The 17,406-nt window shown below is 43.3% G+C and overlaps 1 protein-coding gene across 4 annotated transcripts in view; it reads right to left on the bottom strand.

Moving 5' to 3' along the window:
- Nucleotides 1-2,103: 2,103 nt before the first annotated feature.
- Nucleotides 2,104-17,406, bottom strand: part of LOC134641727 (latent-transforming growth factor beta-binding protein 4-like) — an 80,447-nt gene continuing 65,144 nt past the window's right edge. For all 4 annotated transcript variants that reach the window (XM_063494246.1, XM_063494247.1, XM_063494248.1 and 1 more), the window contains 5 exons: nt 9,003-9,101; nt 8,749-8,908; nt 8,398-8,675; nt 8,058-8,210; nt 2,104-7,833 (listed from right to left, as the gene is read on the bottom strand). In XM_063494246.1, coding sequence (XP_063350316.1) covers nt 7,691-7,833; nt 8,058-8,210; nt 8,398-8,675; nt 8,749-8,908; nt 9,003-9,101 — 833 coding nt within the window. In that variant the 3' untranslated portion in view covers nt 2,104-7,690. The remainder of the gene's footprint in view (nt 7,834-8,057; nt 8,211-8,397; nt 8,676-8,748; nt 8,909-9,002; nt 9,102-17,406) is intronic.

Raw genomic sequence — 17,406 nt, 5'->3', positions numbered from 1 at the left:
CGGGGCTCCGTGGGGTAAACCAGTGTTTCATGCTGTCTTTCTGCCATCAGCGCCAGTTCGAAGGCCGGAAGTCTGCATTTTACACGCAGCCGTGAATCATCCTGGAGTGCAGAGAGCTAATCTGAGCAGAGAGGTCTGTCAGTGAAGCCTGCGGCATCAGCTGACCCACTCACCTCCATCAGATCTGGGTCAACCTCGTGTCAGACCCTGCAGGCCTCCAGGACTGCATCCATCAGCAGGACTCGTTTATTAACGTGAGCCTTCATGCTCCTGCACAGTCAGTCACAGCCCATCGTACAGCAGTGCTTCTGCCTCGATCCTATTACACTCTTATTTTGGTTAATGTGAGCAGGTAAAGGTGTCTTCAAGGAAACGTGGAGCAGCTTCGTTCAACCTGCAGCCCTTAACTTCTCCACGTGACCAACCAGCTCCTTCCAGCAAAGTGTGGTTGACACAGTGACACTCTCTCACCCTAAAACAATGGTTCCCAAACTTTTGTTTTGATAGGCCTCCCTTTTGTTTTACAAGAAAATCTTTCAACATGTGAACATGACCTGATGCTGCTGAAGTGAAGCAGAGCAAAGTTACAGAGGTTTGATTACAGACACAGCTGAGCAATCATTTGTAAAAGTTTACATTTGTTCCTGGACGGGCTGTTGGTCAGTTGTCCACACAGCAACTGTTTTATTGGCCAGACTACAGGAACTCTCAACCCAGGCTTTCGAACCTCGTTCAGAAACGAGCAGGTGACGTCATGGCGATGATGTCCATCTTTTATACCGTCTACAGGACGGCGTTGGAGCTGCAGGTGGACGTGTGTGAGATTTTCTGTTTCTCAGATTTTTGTGGTCTTGATGCTTCTGCGTTGATTTTCTGTTAAATCTTTGATATTGTGTTCAATTATTTACGTTGAACGTTGAATTAAAGAAGTTGAAGGTTTTATTCTTCACTTTCTTTTAACTGCAGGGTGGAGGCTGTGTGTGCTTAACTGAGCATGTGCTGAACCAGGATATCTGCTGTGGTGTGTAACCAGCGCTGGAGGATCTGTGGCTGAAAGCTGATATTCCGCTGGCTCACGGGTTCAGCCTCGTACTGGGTGAACCTCTGTAATTCCATTAATGCTGCCTGCAGGTGAGAGTGTGTGTGTGGACAGATTGGCCTATAATACAAAGTGGCTTACAGGCCTGGATCTACACACACAATGCAGGCATTAAGGTTATGGAGCCAGGTGGAGGATTAAAGCCGGCCAGCACGCGAGCATCACCTGAGGTGACTCCGCAACAACGGTTAACTGTTAGCAACATGCTAATGCAGCTTTCCATCAGTGGACAGTGTAAACAAAGAGCTCAGGACGTAACGCCGAGGAGGACACTGATACCAGCAGCAGACCAGTCAGAGCAGTGACTGCTGCTGGTTCCGCTCCTCTTATTAATAACCTATCAGAGTTCAGTCTACAAGAATACCATTACATTTAAGACGTAATTCTCCTTATAGATGACCACATTTCACTTTCACCGAGAGGACATCAAATACACACACACTGTTTGACATGTGTTTGTGTGCAAAGCGAGGCTGACAACTGAAGATGTTCAAACAGCCTGCAGAGTGCAGCAAGGACAGAAGCAGGAAGTTACATGCGCTCCATGAAGTTGGAAATCCTGGGTCGGAAATTTGAGCTGGAATCCCCGAGTTAAGCTGGAGTTCTCTGTCTAAAGTTCAGAGAAGCCCTCTAAATCAGTATCTCCTCACGCTCCAACATCCTCTCTGCCTGACACTAATCATCCTAACCTGCTGCACATCCTGTCCAGCTCCATCTTTGACTAGTCAGCTGATAGAGGTTTCTTCATGTCCAGCCTCACATACAGCTCACAGTACGCGTTTCCTTTCCTCTGTTGGAAGGATTTACCACTGTTGTGTATTTGTGACCCGCTAACATACTGCAGTGTTTATAAGTGCAAAAAAACAGCCAGTGTAAAATGCTTATATCGCCGTAGTGACCGGTCAGGGGCTGACTGACTGCACGACTCGGGCCTTACCTTTGCTCGCAGCTGCTCTTCCTGTCCTATAGATTATAAAGAAGGGAAACAAAACCACGGATGCAGGTTTCAATAAACATGTGCAAATATATTTTCATTTCATGTCATACAAACAGTGATAAAAGTGTGAATCATTAGCAAAGTTAACAAGTGAACAAACATCAGAGACCGAAATGTACAAAACGTGCCACGTGAGCATAAACGTGGAACAGTGCATGGTATACTTGGAGACAGGAAACAGGAAGTTCATCATGCTACGCTTCAACACGTTAACTGCATCGAGAGGTTAATAAAACACAATCAACACGTTCTCTTACAGGCCAGAAATATTATGGTCAAAATAAAGATTATTCAGTGAGCAGGTGAATTATTATATACACAATATGAGTGAGCACAGCTTCCAGTATATTCAGGAGTGGAAACTGCATAAAGTTATTCATTCTATTCATGTTCTGGAAAACACAAAAGTACAGACATGTCAGCAAAACAGCTAGTATTTCAAAAAGTCATCTGACATTCCAAAGTTTAGTTTAAACTTAAAATTCCCACAAACAGGTTCAACCTAAAGTCTGGCCACGTTCTCAGCAGTTCTCGGCAAATTGAAATGTATCTGCTGATATTAATGTGCGTTAAGTTTAGTGAGACTCTGTATTAGCAGGCAGGTGTTTACTCGAGGCTAGAGGCAGAACATCACACGAAACCACCGTTTCTAGACTTTTCTATTATTTTTTACACACAAATACATTTTTTAAAAAGACACAGTTTGGTTTAACTATAATTTTTCACATGCCTGTAAACGTCACTTTCTAGGTTATCGAAACATAATTCCAATTCAAATCAATTTGAAAATCACGCTGTCACAAAAAAACCCCAAAATTTGTGTCGATCAGATGTGACGCGTTCGGAGCCGCACCTGAGATTTGATGACATGAAGACAAATAAATAGAATCAGACTGTGAATCAGATGATCACTGAAATCTAAAAGTTAGAAAAATATAGCAGATAATTTTACAGTGATATAAACCTGCTCAGATTAAAGCCAATATTTTAATGCACAGTCTGAAATGTACGGAAGAGGATTAGGGACATTGGGAAAAAAAACGGGCACATCCTGTTTTTTTATTTTCCAGAAATCTGAGGAAAAAAATGATAAAAAACTTCTAACTTTTTTGTCAGAATTCTGACTTAATCTCAGAATTAAAGTGATCCAAGAGATTAAAGTTAAAGAGATTAAAGTTTAAAGATTATTCTGACGAAAAAGTTTTTTCTCAGAATTCTAAAAAAGAAAAAAAAAGACATGCCCATTTTTTTTTTTTTTTTAAACAGTGGCCCTATTCCTCTTCCGTACTAAAGAACATATAACTGTCCTAATATTTAAAGTTAGGAATGTCTGTTCACAAAGGAGATTTTCTGTGACATTTTGTACATATCTGAATTTCAAAACAATATCATTTGTGAAACTGTTGGGAAGCTTAGCTTATAAATTAGCTCTTGAGCTAACAGTTAACAGTCCACTCGCTGCTAAAAGGCTGACAGAATATTTACTTTGGTTATTATAGTAAACGAACTCTGGGAATTCTGACTCAGTATGTTAGTACTTTGGTAAATAAACAACTTTCAGTAAAAAAAATAATTTCTGTTCCAAGTTAGTTTTTTTCAATCTCGTCTAACATATCAAAAGTTAATAAATGTCTAGTATATCTAGTAGAGAAAAAAAACTAGTCTATTATCCTGCAGCTAACAGATCACTAGCTAGCAAACATGGCCAGAAAATAAACAAATATTCAATTAAAAGAATTAACTGCAGTCTTCTAAAACTGTTGCGTCAGTATTTTTGCGAGTACACAGAAAATTATTTTGAAGTAGAACAGTGCGTCAAACTAAAACTCCCTGCTTCTTCATTCGGTAGTGTGCTAATAGCTAATGAGCACACGTGTATTAATATTTTTCAAGCTAAAAGCTCATTAGTAAGCTTATTAGGTGTGTTGAATATTAATTTAAATATTGCAGTAACTTTTAGAACAAAATATTAGCTAGTGCTTGATAGCTAACATTTAAAGTCTTTAATTAGCATAACTTTAGGTTACGCTAGCTTTGACTGTAGCACATAGTGAGTGTACTAGCTTTAACTTTACGCACTAACACGTTTGCATTTAGGCTCATGCTAATAAGGTAAGAACTGAGGCTGGTCATTTTATGAATGCATATGTTAAATACATTGACTCCTTTTTAATCTCAGTTTAATTTAACACATCGTTCTACTTTAATTTCTTTTATTGTAGCACACCAGAGCTAGCTGTATAAATAAAGCTGATGATTACGTCTGTAAAGACTTATCTGAACTTCACAAATCTGCTGGTTAAACAAAGCAAACATACATAAAGCATTTCTTCACCTACAGGACAACTTCAGTCCTTTTGTTTTGCTGTACATGACCACATCCTGACAGTGTGTCATGGAAAACCTACATTCATCTCTCACTTTATTAGGTACACCTGTTTAACTGCTTGTTAGCTCAAATGTCTTATCAGCCAATCACACGGCTTAACCCAGTGTGCAAAGATGTGGTCGAGGCGACCTGCTGAGTTTCAAACTGTGCATCAGAATGGGTAAGACAGGTGATGTGTTGTTGTTGGTCTGAGTGTTTCAGAAACTGCTGTAACTGGGATTTTCCCACCAACCATCTCTGTGTTTACAGGGAACGGTCTGAAAAAGAGGAAATACCCAGTGAGCAGCAGTTCTCTGGGAGAAAATGACTTGTTGAGGTCAGAGGAGGATGATATGAAGGCAACAATAACTCAAACAGCTGCTTGTTACAGAGCCGTGTATAAAGAAGAGCACCTCTGAAGCTGCTGGTGTGGTGGCATCGTTAAACCCCACAGCCTACCTAAGTGTTGTTGCTGACCATGTCCAACCCATCTTCTGATGGCTGCTTTCAGCAGGATAACACCGTGTCACAAAGCTCAGATCATCTCAGCCTGGTTTCTTGAACATGATGATGAGTTCACTGTACTCAAATACTGAGGGAAACCAATGTTTCAGCCCAATATCTCATTCCAGTGGATCACCTTTGTGATGTGGTGGAACGGGAGATTCTCATCATGGATGCAGATGACAAATCTGCAGCAGCTTTGGGATGATGTCATGATGATGTCAGGTTAATATGGACCAAAATCTTACAGGAATGTTGAGACATGAAGAATTAAAACAGGAAAAAGGGCGTCCAACCTGTTACTGCAGAGGTGTACCTAATAAAGTGACCAGTGAGTGTATTGGTGGGCTTTGGGTTCAGCTTGGTTCCTTGTATAGTGCTTTAAATGAAACGGGGTCAAACAGGGCTAGACTGGGTCAGACTGGGCACGACGCTTCAAGGAGGTACGAGTCGTTAACTTTACAAACTTTAATCAACTCTTTAGTCTGATTGGAACATTCAAGTCCCACACTCTTTAGAGGACTGTGGAGTGGACTGCACCACCGAGTCATACATCAGCTACAAACATTTGAATATTAAAGGAGACGAATTCTGTTTCCTGTGACAAGTTAGAGTTTCAAATACAGAGGGAAACAAAAGCTTCGACAGTGAGTCAGCTAACAGAATAAAGGAAGTACAAGCCAGAATCACTGGGAGCTGCTCCCCAACAGGCTTCCAGAAGCTGGCCAATCAGAAGAATGTGGGCTCATAGGGAGGGGGGTCTTAAAGAGACAGAAACAAAATCGGCTCGTGTCGATTAGAGGAAGATTAATGTGCCACTGTGTGTCACGTAAAGCTACTCTAGTGGAGTCCAGGAATAAAAATGTAGATGAAAGTGATAATAACAATAATAATAATAATGATGATGATGATGATGGTGGGTCCCTTTTAGGCCAAACCTTTTGTTCCCTAAAACAGAGTTTCTAAACCTGAAACATTTTTCGCCCTCATGTTTTTATGCTTTATAAAGTTATTATAATATTAGGTGATATTTGCTGTGTGTCACTGAATTTTCTATGTCCTGTCCACTCCACACCACACGAGGTGATGAAACAGCTGCGTGTCCAAATGGAGTAAATACTGCAGTATAATAAGAATACTCATCCATGGGGCCATCCAAGGATAATCCTGGCTTCCTACGGGGGTTTGAGATGATGACATGTTGATCTGCTCAGGTTTATGTTTTTGTATGAACTCTGACTGAATTACACACAATTTGAGGCAACTAGGTGTTTTACAGCAACCACACTGGGCTCTAACAGACACACTGATTTATCGTTGCTTTTATCACCACTCAGGTCCAACCAAACTACCACATGTCTGATAACTACCTGCCCAGTTAAAGAAAAACAAACACAATCCACCTGCAACACAGGTGAGGTGAACAAATGGAGGGTGTATTTAGTAGGGGTGCAACGATACACAAAATTCACGGTTCGGTTCGGTTCAATACTTTGGTGTCACGGTTCGATATTTTTTCGATACAAAAAAATGTTCATGCCTTTTTCATTTGTCATTTATTAAAATTATAAATATATATTTTAACTCAAAAGTACAGTTTTTAAATTTAATGTTGCTGAAATGACAAAGTAATAAAAAAATAAATATCTGATGGAGAAATCCCTCATCTTTGGAAAAGAGTTTATTACAGAGAAATGGCTCTTTCCAAAATAAAAGCTATACTATACGCTTCTTCTGGGGTATACTCTCAGCAGCATATTAAACATATCAGGTCCCCATAAGGAGAATCATGTGCTAACGGCTGTCTAAATGACTCGGGTAAAGTTTGTAGCATGCGTGCTTGTTGTTTTTGTCTGCTTCCACTTGTCTTTGCACTAGGATGATGTCGGCGTAAATGTGCAGTCATATTCATTGTGTTCCCACTAGTGCTGTCAGCGTTAATCTGAAATGACGTTAACGCCACAACACGGCAAATCTCCGTTAACGAGCTACCGCGGATCGCCCCGTGCGTGGGGCTGGACAGCGTCAACACGTTAACGAGCAAACTGCACTAACGCACTAGTTCCCACCCATGTAATTGAACACTGCGTGGCACATCCGACATACTGTTTTACTTTTGTCCATGACGCGCTTACCTTCAGGGTCATACTTCACATGAAGACCAAAATAGTTCCAAAGGCCAGATCTGAATGAGGGTGGGGGAGGTTCAATTTGCCATGCTGCAATGAGCTAAGCTTCTGTCTTGCTAGCTTGCGCTGTGCTCAGTGGATCTGCGCTCGACAGTGCAGCCTAGGCGGAGTAGTCGAACGCAGATCCACTGAGCTCTCAACACAGACAGCATCGTCAGAAGAAAAGTTGATAAAATAAATTAAAAATCTTGTATTGATCGATACACATGCGTACCGAACCGAAAGCACTGTATCGAACGGTTCAATATCGATACGAGTATCGTTGCACCCCTAGTATTTAGGTCTGGATTGTGGAGGCATTAGTGAAGTGTGTTCAGGCTAAACCAGGACGATGAGTTGCTCTCTAATCAGACGTCGCCCTGTGTTGTTCAGGCTAACCCAGTCTAGCTTTGCCCAGTTTAGTGCAATCTAGAGTCTTTTAGTGTCCAGTCTATTCTCGCCTGGCCAAGTCTAGTTTATCTAATCTGGAGAATAAAAAAGCCTGAGCCAGTCTGCGCACTGGTCTACTGGATCCCAGTCCAGCGCACTCTGCTCTAAGCAGCCACGCAGTGGTTCGGTCTGCGAGACATGACGTATCCTCTCCTGCAGACGCAGCGGTATGAGCCGTCGGTGTTCACGCAGCGAGCGTTCACGCACGGGTACTCGATCCTGACGCTGTCCTCACACTCATTTACATCTGCAAACACACACACACACAATCAGTAATTCAGTACTGGAAATCTAACATATAAATGTGATTTATCAAGCCCTGGTCACACAGCAAAGGACGACTGCCTGGCAACTGCTGGTTGCTAGGGGGAAATGTGAATCGGGTCTCTGGGCGTCTGTGAGTGAGGCTTTAACAGTTTATCTTCTTCTTTGCTGTCTCATAGTGATCTGTGCTCTTCTCTGCAGCCTTACCTATGCAGGTCATAGTGGTCATGTCCAGCTCGTATCCTTGGTAACAGTCGCAGGTGTAACCCTCTGCAACACGAATGCACCTGCCGTTCTCACAGCCGTGCAGTATCCCACAATCCTCAGCTGTGCTCAGGCTGGCGTATGACTCGTAACGCCCTGAGAGATGAGAGAAGGAGAAACCAGGCTTCACTGTGTTGGTGGTTTCAGGTAGTTCACCTGCTGCTCACCTGGTCTGACCCGGTCCACCTCGACCTTTGACCTCAGCACTGAAGCAGTGCTTTATGTTCACACGTTTTTATATTTTTCTTTGCATTTTAAATAAAAGTTTTGTTTCTGGACTCACTCTCATACAGCCTCCTTGGTACTCCTCCGCTCCTGTCGGTGAAAGAAGGAAAGGGCGGCCCCGGCCTCCACGCCCTGTCCTCCTCTTCCTCCTCTGTCTCCTCGTAGCGACCTCCAGGCAGCGGGGCCAGGCTGAGAGGAGGACTGTCGGGCCTGGATGCTGGAGGCAGGACTCCAAGCCCAATGTCAGCTCGTGGGTCTGGAGGAATGCGGAAGGGAGGCGGTCTGGACTGGGAGCTGTCAGGAGGCCCGTAGTCTCCCTCGGAGTAGTAACCAGTGCTGTGACACACAAACATCTGTTAACGTAACCTGATGATTATTAGAACAGAGACAGCCATGAGTTTGGTCTCACCTGTACTCAGGCCTACGATACGTTTCATCTGGCAGGCTCCCTCTGAAGCCTGACCTGCTGCCCTCTGCTGGAGAGTAACCGTCATAGTCGGAGCGACCGTAGTCTCTGCCAGGATTCACAGGGAAGTACTCGAGTCCATAAGGAGGCAGGTTTGGAGAAGCTGAGTTCATGAGGAGGAACGAGAAAGTCAAATTAAACTCGGCTTTAGATTAAAACTCAAAATAAAACTCAGAAATGTGAACAGTTTTCTGTACCACTCCCTCGTCTTCGACCTGCTTCCGTTTCCGAGTCCGGATAAGTCGCCGGGAAAAGAGGCGGAGGAGGGAACGAACTGCACATACTGGCATACCCCTCTGTGGAGAGACGAATGCCAGTTAATCTGTTAAATATGCTACAAGGTCATCATACCAACTAATGATATTTAAGATGTTTAAACTACAGCTGTGACCTCTACATTGAAATTCATCTTTGGGCTTCCACAGAGGGTGACAGCAGGACAAACAGGAAGACTTCCCAATTCAAATTCCAGTTTAACAACTTAAAATTCTTCTCCTGAGGTAAGTGACGGAAGTGACGGACAAGGTAAGCGACTCATGTTGTAACTGACGTCAGACGCCGGAGATTTTGGCGGAAAATTAAAGCGAATGGTAGTTTAGATTTGAATAAATTCCTTTAAGCTTCAGTATAACCAAATACACTTATCAATTGTCTTATAACTAACAACATTTGTCTAAATCATCTCCAACACCCTGGAGAACAACGGGGAGAGTTTAGAGGCTCTCCAAGATTACATTGATCAGTGCTTCCAGGATCTCGTGATGAAGAAGGCTCAGAGTGCAGCTTCCCCGGCCAAACCTGACACGCCGTCGTCGAAAAGACTTCGCCCGGCAGATTCCCCCGGCACAACATCGCCAGCCGGCAAAGATATTGTCGACATACTGGAGTCAATCGACCAACGACTGTCCAGTTTCGATGCAAGGCTGTCCTTGGTGGAGATTCTTCACCGGGAATTTAAATCCTTGCGAGAGTCCCTGGAGTTCAGCCAGCAGCAGGTGGAAACGCTCGCTGCTGAAAATACCACGCTAAGGGAGTCGGTGAAATGTCTCACAGACAATGTTACTCAGCTAAATAGAGAAAATAAAAAAATAAAAGAAACAGTTATTGATCTACAAGCTCGTAGCATGCGTGAGAATCTGGTATTTTCTGGTATTCCAGAAGCCGCTGGAGAGGACGCGGAGACCACGGTAAAAAGCTTCATCAAAACCCACCTGAAGCTGCCCGAGGACACGGTGAAGAACATCGTCTTTGATAGGGTGCATCGCCTCGGCCCCATTCGGGCTTCGGCCGGGAGACCACGTCCTATCGTGGCCAAATTCGGCCACTACAAACAAAAGGAACAGGTGAAAAGCCGCGGCAGGGAATTAAAAGGAACGGACTTCAGCGTGAACGACCAGTTCCCCAAAGAGATCCTGGAACGACGCAGGGTCCTCTTCCCAATCCGACGCAGCTTTATCCAGAAGGGCTCCCGCGCTGTCATCGCTGTGGACCGGCTGTACGTGGACAGACAGCTCCACCGCGACCCCGACATCACTCCGTGGCTGTATTAACTTCACACCAGATAAGAATCCGCTACACCCTTTCCCCACCCACTCACACTAACTTGCATTAACATCTGTTTAACTTACTAGTATCAAATCACATCTTAGGTGTGATTTCATAGCAGAATTAACACCGTCACTCTCCGTCAATGGTTTGATCGGAATGTTTCCGGATTTTTTTTTTTCTTCTCGTTTTTTTGTTCTCTTTTTTCCCCCTCTTGTTTTTATGCTGATCACCCTTGTCCTTGGTTTCTTTCTTTCTTTTTTCTTTCTTTCACTGCTTCGATCACCTGCTTCCACACTCATCCACAAACAACATCCTTTATTTGGACACATACGCACAGCACGATCACGCACAGCCATGCGCTCAACGGCAGCACATTTACATCAGACAGCGCACACAGTCGTATAGGATACACACACTTAAACCAAGCGTACTCATATTAGTAAATATGCACACACATAGTCAGACTCAGGGAGCATCTCACCACACATTTTTTCTCTCTCCCCCTCTTTTTATTTACGAACAAGTGATGTATTCTCTCCACCTGTCTAAGCGACACACACAGCGCACACCCCTAGTTATACACAGACATCTATGGGTGCACTGAGATTCGTTACATGGAATGTAAATGGAGCTGGCTCCAGAGAAAAGAGGTTAAAAATATTTAACCAACTCAAAAAACTACAGGCAGATGTTGTCCTTTTACAAGAGACCCACAGACCTCTTAGAGGTTCGAATGAACTTAAAACACCTGAGTTTCCTAATGTGTTCTCAGCTTGTTATAATTCTAGACAAAGGGGAGTAGCAATTTTAATCCATAAAAAAATTAATTTCACAGTACTCAATACAGTTATAGATCCAGAGGGCAGATTCTTAATCATTAAACTATCTATACTTGATAAAAAGCTATGTATTGTAAGTGTATATGGTCCAAATGTTGATGATCCCTCATTCTTTCACAGTTTTTTCAGTGCACTCTCCGAACACTTAGATGGCACACTTGTTCTTGGAGGCGACCTCAACCTTGGACTAAATGAAGAAATGGATAGGCTCAATACAGCAGGAACTCAGCGTAATTGGCAGTCCATAAATATAATCAAACAGTATATGAGCGACTTTGGTCTTTGCGATGCATGGCGCTCCCTTCACCCCACCAGTAAGGAATATACTTTTTTCTCACATGTCCATCACTCCTACTCTCGTCTGGATTATTTTTTGGTCAGCAGCTCACTGCTGAGGGACATTTCAGACACTGAGATTCACCCTATAGCTGTCAGCGATCATGCTCCTGTATCTTTAACACTAATGCACAAGAATAATACTACGCCTAGTAAAAACTGGAGATTTAATACATCACTGCTTAAAGATGAAGACTTTATTAAATATTTTAAAAAAGAGTGGACTTCATATTTAGACTTTAATGACACTCCCGGAACATCAGCTTCTGTTCTATGGGAAGCAGGGAAAGCTGTGATGAGAGGTAAAATAATTTCTTTCTCATCACATAAAAAGAAAAAAGAAAACAAAAATATCCAGGAATTAGAAAAAACCATCAAATCACTAGAAGAAGCCTATGCGTCCGACCAAGATCAGGAAACATTGAACAAAATACGCAAAACAAAACTAGAATTAAATGAGATAATTGATAAAAAAACAAAATTCTTAGTACAAAGACTACGCTTACAAAATTATGAACATGGTAATAAATCCGGTCAATTTCTAGCAAACCAGCTAAAAATAAATAAAGAAAAAACAACTCTATGTGCTGTTAAAGATTCCTCTGGGAACACAGTATATGACCCGAAACAAATAAACAACATCTTCAGGGATTTCTATAAAACGTTGTATTCACCACAAATAAACCCATCTAAAAAGGAAATTGATCAGTTTTTAGACAACATAACTCTCCCAAAATTATTAGACTCTCAAGCAATGGCATTGGATTCGCCACTGACACCAGGTGAACTCCAGGAAGCCCTGATAAGTATGCCCAATAATAAGGCTCCAGGTCCAGACGGCTTTCCTGCAGAATTCTACAAAGAATTCTGGACGATTTTAGCCCCAATTTTTTACAGAACGCTGTTGGAAATCAAAGAAAATGGCAGACTCCCATCAAATATGAATTCTGCAAACATTAATCTCCTGCTAAAACCAGGCAAAGACCCTGTATATCCCTCAAGCTATCGTCCAATATCCCTTATAAATGTAGACCTTAAAATAATCTGCAAAGCTCTCTCGAAGAGACTAGAGAAAATAACCCCCCTCTTAATTCATCCTGACCAAACTGGTTTCATAAAAGGTAGGCACTCATCAACAAATACACGTAGATTACTTAATTTGATAGACTACTCATACAGTAAAAACCTTGAAACTACAATATTTTCTTTAGATGCAGAAAAAGCGTTTGACAGAGTTAACTGGAAATTTCTATTTGCAACTTTACACAAATTTGGTTTTGGATCTTCTTTCATCAGCTGGTTAAAAATATTATATAATTCCCCAACAGCTTGTGTCAGAACAAATGACCAGACATCCTCCAGCTTCTGTCTCCTGAGGGGCACCAGGCAGGGATGCCCACTCTCCCCTTCACTGTTTGCAATTTTTATTGAACCACTAGCAGCAGCAATTAGACAGAATTCAGTAATTAAGGGCATAAAATGCAAGAACGTGGAACATAAAATCAGCCTTTATGCGGATGATGTGCTACTCTTTCTCCAAAATTCACAAACCAATATCTCTGGGGTGATTGAATTGATAAACTCTTTTGCAAGAATATCAGATTACTCAATTAACTGGTCAAAATCTACAGTCCTTCCGATTAATTGCTCCTTCCATAATTCCTCTTCTACTCCACTGCAATCGGGAAATATAAAATATTTAGGTATTAATGTTTCTCCCAAGCTTGCAGATCTAACTAAATTAAACTATATCCCACTTTTAAAGAAAGTAGAAGGCGATCTGGCTAGGTGGAAATGTCTACCCATATCACTCATGGGAAGGGTTGCTGCTATAAAAATGATGGTCTTACCAAAAATAAATTATTTATTCTCAATGATCCCAACTAAACCGCCACAAGATTGGTTCAGATCTCTAGATTCATATATGTCCAAATTCCTTTGGAAAAATAAGCCCCCACGTATAAGCTTAAAAACACTACAAAAGACCAAGGATAAAGGAGGATTAGAACTACCTAACTTTCAGCACTACTTCTTAGCCAACAGGCTCCAATTTATCTCAGGATGGCTAAAACATACCCTCTTAGATGAACCTTGGCTAGATGTAGAACAAGCACTTTGCAATAATCTAGAGATTTCAGATCTACCATTTATCAGCTCAAACATTCAACGACATGAATGCTTCAAAAGCGTCAACATTAGCTCCTCTCTGACAGCATGGTGGGAGTTTCTGAAGTTGACAGAGTCTTCATTAATCCCATGCAAACGTACACCTATCTGGAACAACCCTGACATATTACAAAACAATAATATGATAAACTTTTCAGATTGGAGTGGTAAAGGAATCAAATATTTAGAACATATACTAGAAGGAACAGAATTTATTTCATTTGACAGACTAGTTACACAATATGGGATCAACAAGAAAAGATTTTTAGAATATCAACAAATTAAATCCATAGTAAAAAAGAAATTTAAACCGGGTCAAGTTGAACTACAAACACCACCAAGTGTGGTTCAATTTCTTACTCTTAAAACCCCCAAATTACTATCCAAAATATACAGAATGCTTTCTAAAATAGATGAATCAATATCACTTCCTATTGCAAAATGGGAAGCGGATTTATCAGTTAACTTAGACCAAAACTTCTGGTCTCAGATTTGCTTAAAAACCTTTCATCTAATTAGAAATCCCAGTCTTCAATTAATTCAATACAAAATACTACATAGAGTGCACTATACAGGTCATCGGATGTTCAAGATGGGCTTTACGTCTACCAACAACTGCTCACACTGCCCAACCAATTCACCGGACAATTATATCCACGCTCTTTGGTTCTGTCCACCAGTTCAGAAGTTTTGGCGTGAGATATGTGAAGACTTATCGAAGTGTCTGAAATGTAACATTCCAACTTCTCCTTTAGTGTGTTTGTTGGGCAGCTTAGATAATGTCACTTCAGAAAAGAATATACAGTGGCTTGCAAAAGTATTCGGCCCCCTTCGACTTTCCCACATTTTGTCACATTACAACCACATGCATGAATCAATTTGATTGAAATTCCACGTGAAAGACCAATACAAAGTGGTGTACACTTGAGAAGTGGAACGAAAATCATACATGATTCCAAACATTTTTTACAAATAAATAACTGCAAAGTGGGGTGTGCATAATTATTCAGCCCCCTTTGGTCTCAGTGCAGTCAGTTGCCCATAGACATTGCCTGATGAGTGCTAATGACTAAATAGAGTGCACCTGTGTGTAATCTAATGTCAGTACAAATACAGCTGCTCTGTGACGGCCTCAGAGGTTGTCTAAGAGAATATTGGGAGCAACAACACCATGAAGTCCAAAGAACACACCAGACAGGTCAGGGATAAAGTTATTGAGAAATTTAAAGCAGGCTTAGGCTACAAAAAGATTTCCCAAGCCTTGAACATCCCACGGAGCACTGTTCAAGCGATCATTCAGAAATGGAAGGAGTATGGCACAACTGTAAACCTACCAAGACAAGGCCGTCCACCTAAACTCACAGGCCGAACAAGGAGAGCGCCGATCAGAAATGCAGCCAAGAGGCCCATGGTGACTCTGGACGAGCTGCAGAGATCTACAGCTCAGGTGGGGGAATCTGTCCATAGGACAACTATTAGTCGTGCACTGCACAAAGTTGGCCTTTATGGAAGAGTGGCAAGAAGAAAGCCATTGTTAACAGAAAACCATAAGGAGTCCCGTTTGCAGTTTGCCACAAGCCATGTGGGGGACACAGCAAACATGTGGAAGAAGGTGCTCTGGTCAGATGAGACCAAAATGGAACTTTTTGGCCAAAATGCAAAACGCTATGTGTGGCGGAAAACAAACACTGCACATCACTCTGAGCACACCATCCCCACTGTCAAATATGGTGGTGGCAGCATCATGCTCTGGGGGTGCTTCTCTTCAGGAGGGACAGGGAAGCTGGCAACAATGGAATGGTTTAAAACAAAACATATCCATGTGTTAGAATGGCCCAGTCAAAGTCCAGATCTAAATCCAATCGAGAATCTGTGGCAAGATCTGAAAACTGCTGTTCACAAACACTGTCCATCTAATCTGACTGAGCTGGAGCTGTTTTGCAAAGAAGAATGGGCAAGAATTTCAGTCTCTAGATGTGCAAAGCTGGTAGAGACATACCCTAAAAGACTGGCAGCTGTAATTGCAGCAAAAGGTGGTTCTACAAAGTATTGACTCAGGGGGCTGAATAATTACGCACACCCCACTTTTCAGTTATTTATTTATAAAAAATGTTTGGAATCATGTATAATTTTCGTTCCACTTCTCAAGTGTACACCACTTTGTATTGGTCTTTCACGTGGAATTCCAATAAAATTTATTCATGTTTGTGGCTGTAATGTGACAAAATGTGGAAAAGTTCAAGGGGGCCGAATACTTTTGCAAGCCACTGTAGCCCACATGGTTTTCACTGCCCTATGCATAGCCAAGAAAACAGTCCTCATGAACTGGAAAAATAAAAATAATCTTAATTCTAACCAGTATAGAAATTATCTATTAGATTACATTAGTCTTGATACAGCCTCTGCCACCACATCAGATCAATTGCTCTGGGCTCCTTTGATCAGCTCCATCACCTAGTGGGGGTGGGGGGTCATAGTTTGGTCCCACCTTTACTGTTGTGATTGGTGTGGGGGTAGGGACAGGCTTAGGGCGTCGGGGGGTTCCCCAGGAGCATCTTCCTTGGGGGGCTCAACCCGGGGTAGCGGTCATGGCCAATTAAGGGCTCTGTTGGCTCTTAGGTGACGGTTTCCTCGTGGCTGCGTGCAGCGGGGCTAGGGGAGGGTCTGTGCTGACGGACGTGGGTTACTGACCTGGTAGCCTGGCTGCCCCTGGGTGGGTCCGGGACGGGCGTGAGGTTCTGGGGGCGCTCCGTCTCTGGGCTGGGGCCCTGGCCGGGCCTCGGGGGCTCGGGTCCTGGTTGGTGTGTTGCTGGGGTTGTGGGCGGGTGGGTATATGGGGGCCCAGTCCTGGCGCAGGGCGCCGCCAGTGCATCGAGCCACCTGGGGGACTCTTCAACTGGTGGGGGAGGTTGTCACATCTTGCAGGAGCTTTCCTCTCCTCAGGAATTCTCTCTGCAGGAGGGGGAGATATAGGAGAGGTGGAGGAAGATCTCAGCCTGGGCGTCTATTGTCTTGTGTAGTCTGGAAGATGAGTGGATGATGGGGTGGGTGCAGTTTTCTCTGTAGTGGGGTCGGGTGGGCTGTCCCGGGCTCTGTGGGGCCGGGCGGCGCTGCTGCACTGGGCCCTGGTCCGGATGGGCCTGGGCCCCCTTTCCCTGGCGGGTTGCAGAGCATGGGGGTGCCTACTGGGGTCAGCGGGGGAGCTGGCCCCAGGGAGGGGTCACTTGCCCCTCCCTTTCTTCCCTCCCCATCTCCAGCTGCCTCCCTCTTCCCGCTCCACCACAATCACCCACACATGCAGGGCCTTGGGGTAGGGGTGTGTCACCAGGGTGCAGAGGAGGCATCCCCCCCCTCTGTCCCCTTCTGGCTGCCTCTGCCTCAATTTTATCTCACAACTTAGACATTCACATTACTCACACTCTCATAACACATACATATAGGATCTTGGGGGTGGGCTCACAACACGGACTCCAAATTACCATCAGGGTGTACACCTCACCCCTGGCGTCGTTGCCCACCTCTCAATTTTAAATACACGTAGACATTAAGGGCTATCAGGAGGGGCTATGCGCTTACCTGCTGCTCTCTGGCAGGTAGCTCCATGCCCTCCTGGGTTTTAATTGCACCTTAGAACACATATACATCAACACTACATATGAGCGGGTAGAGGGAGGTTTGGAGTCTTCTCACACCCCCGGTCTCTGCGGCCTGC

Source organism: Pelmatolapia mariae, linkage group LG14 (assembly GCF_036321145.2).
Source record: "Pelmatolapia mariae isolate MD_Pm_ZW linkage group LG14, Pm_UMD_F_2, whole genome shotgun sequence".
NCBI classification, from domain to species: Eukaryota; Metazoa; Chordata; class Actinopteri; order Cichliformes; family Cichlidae; genus Pelmatolapia; species Pelmatolapia mariae.
Note: the sequence above shows the minus strand (reverse complement) of the source record. Positions and strands in the feature narration are given on the sequence as shown.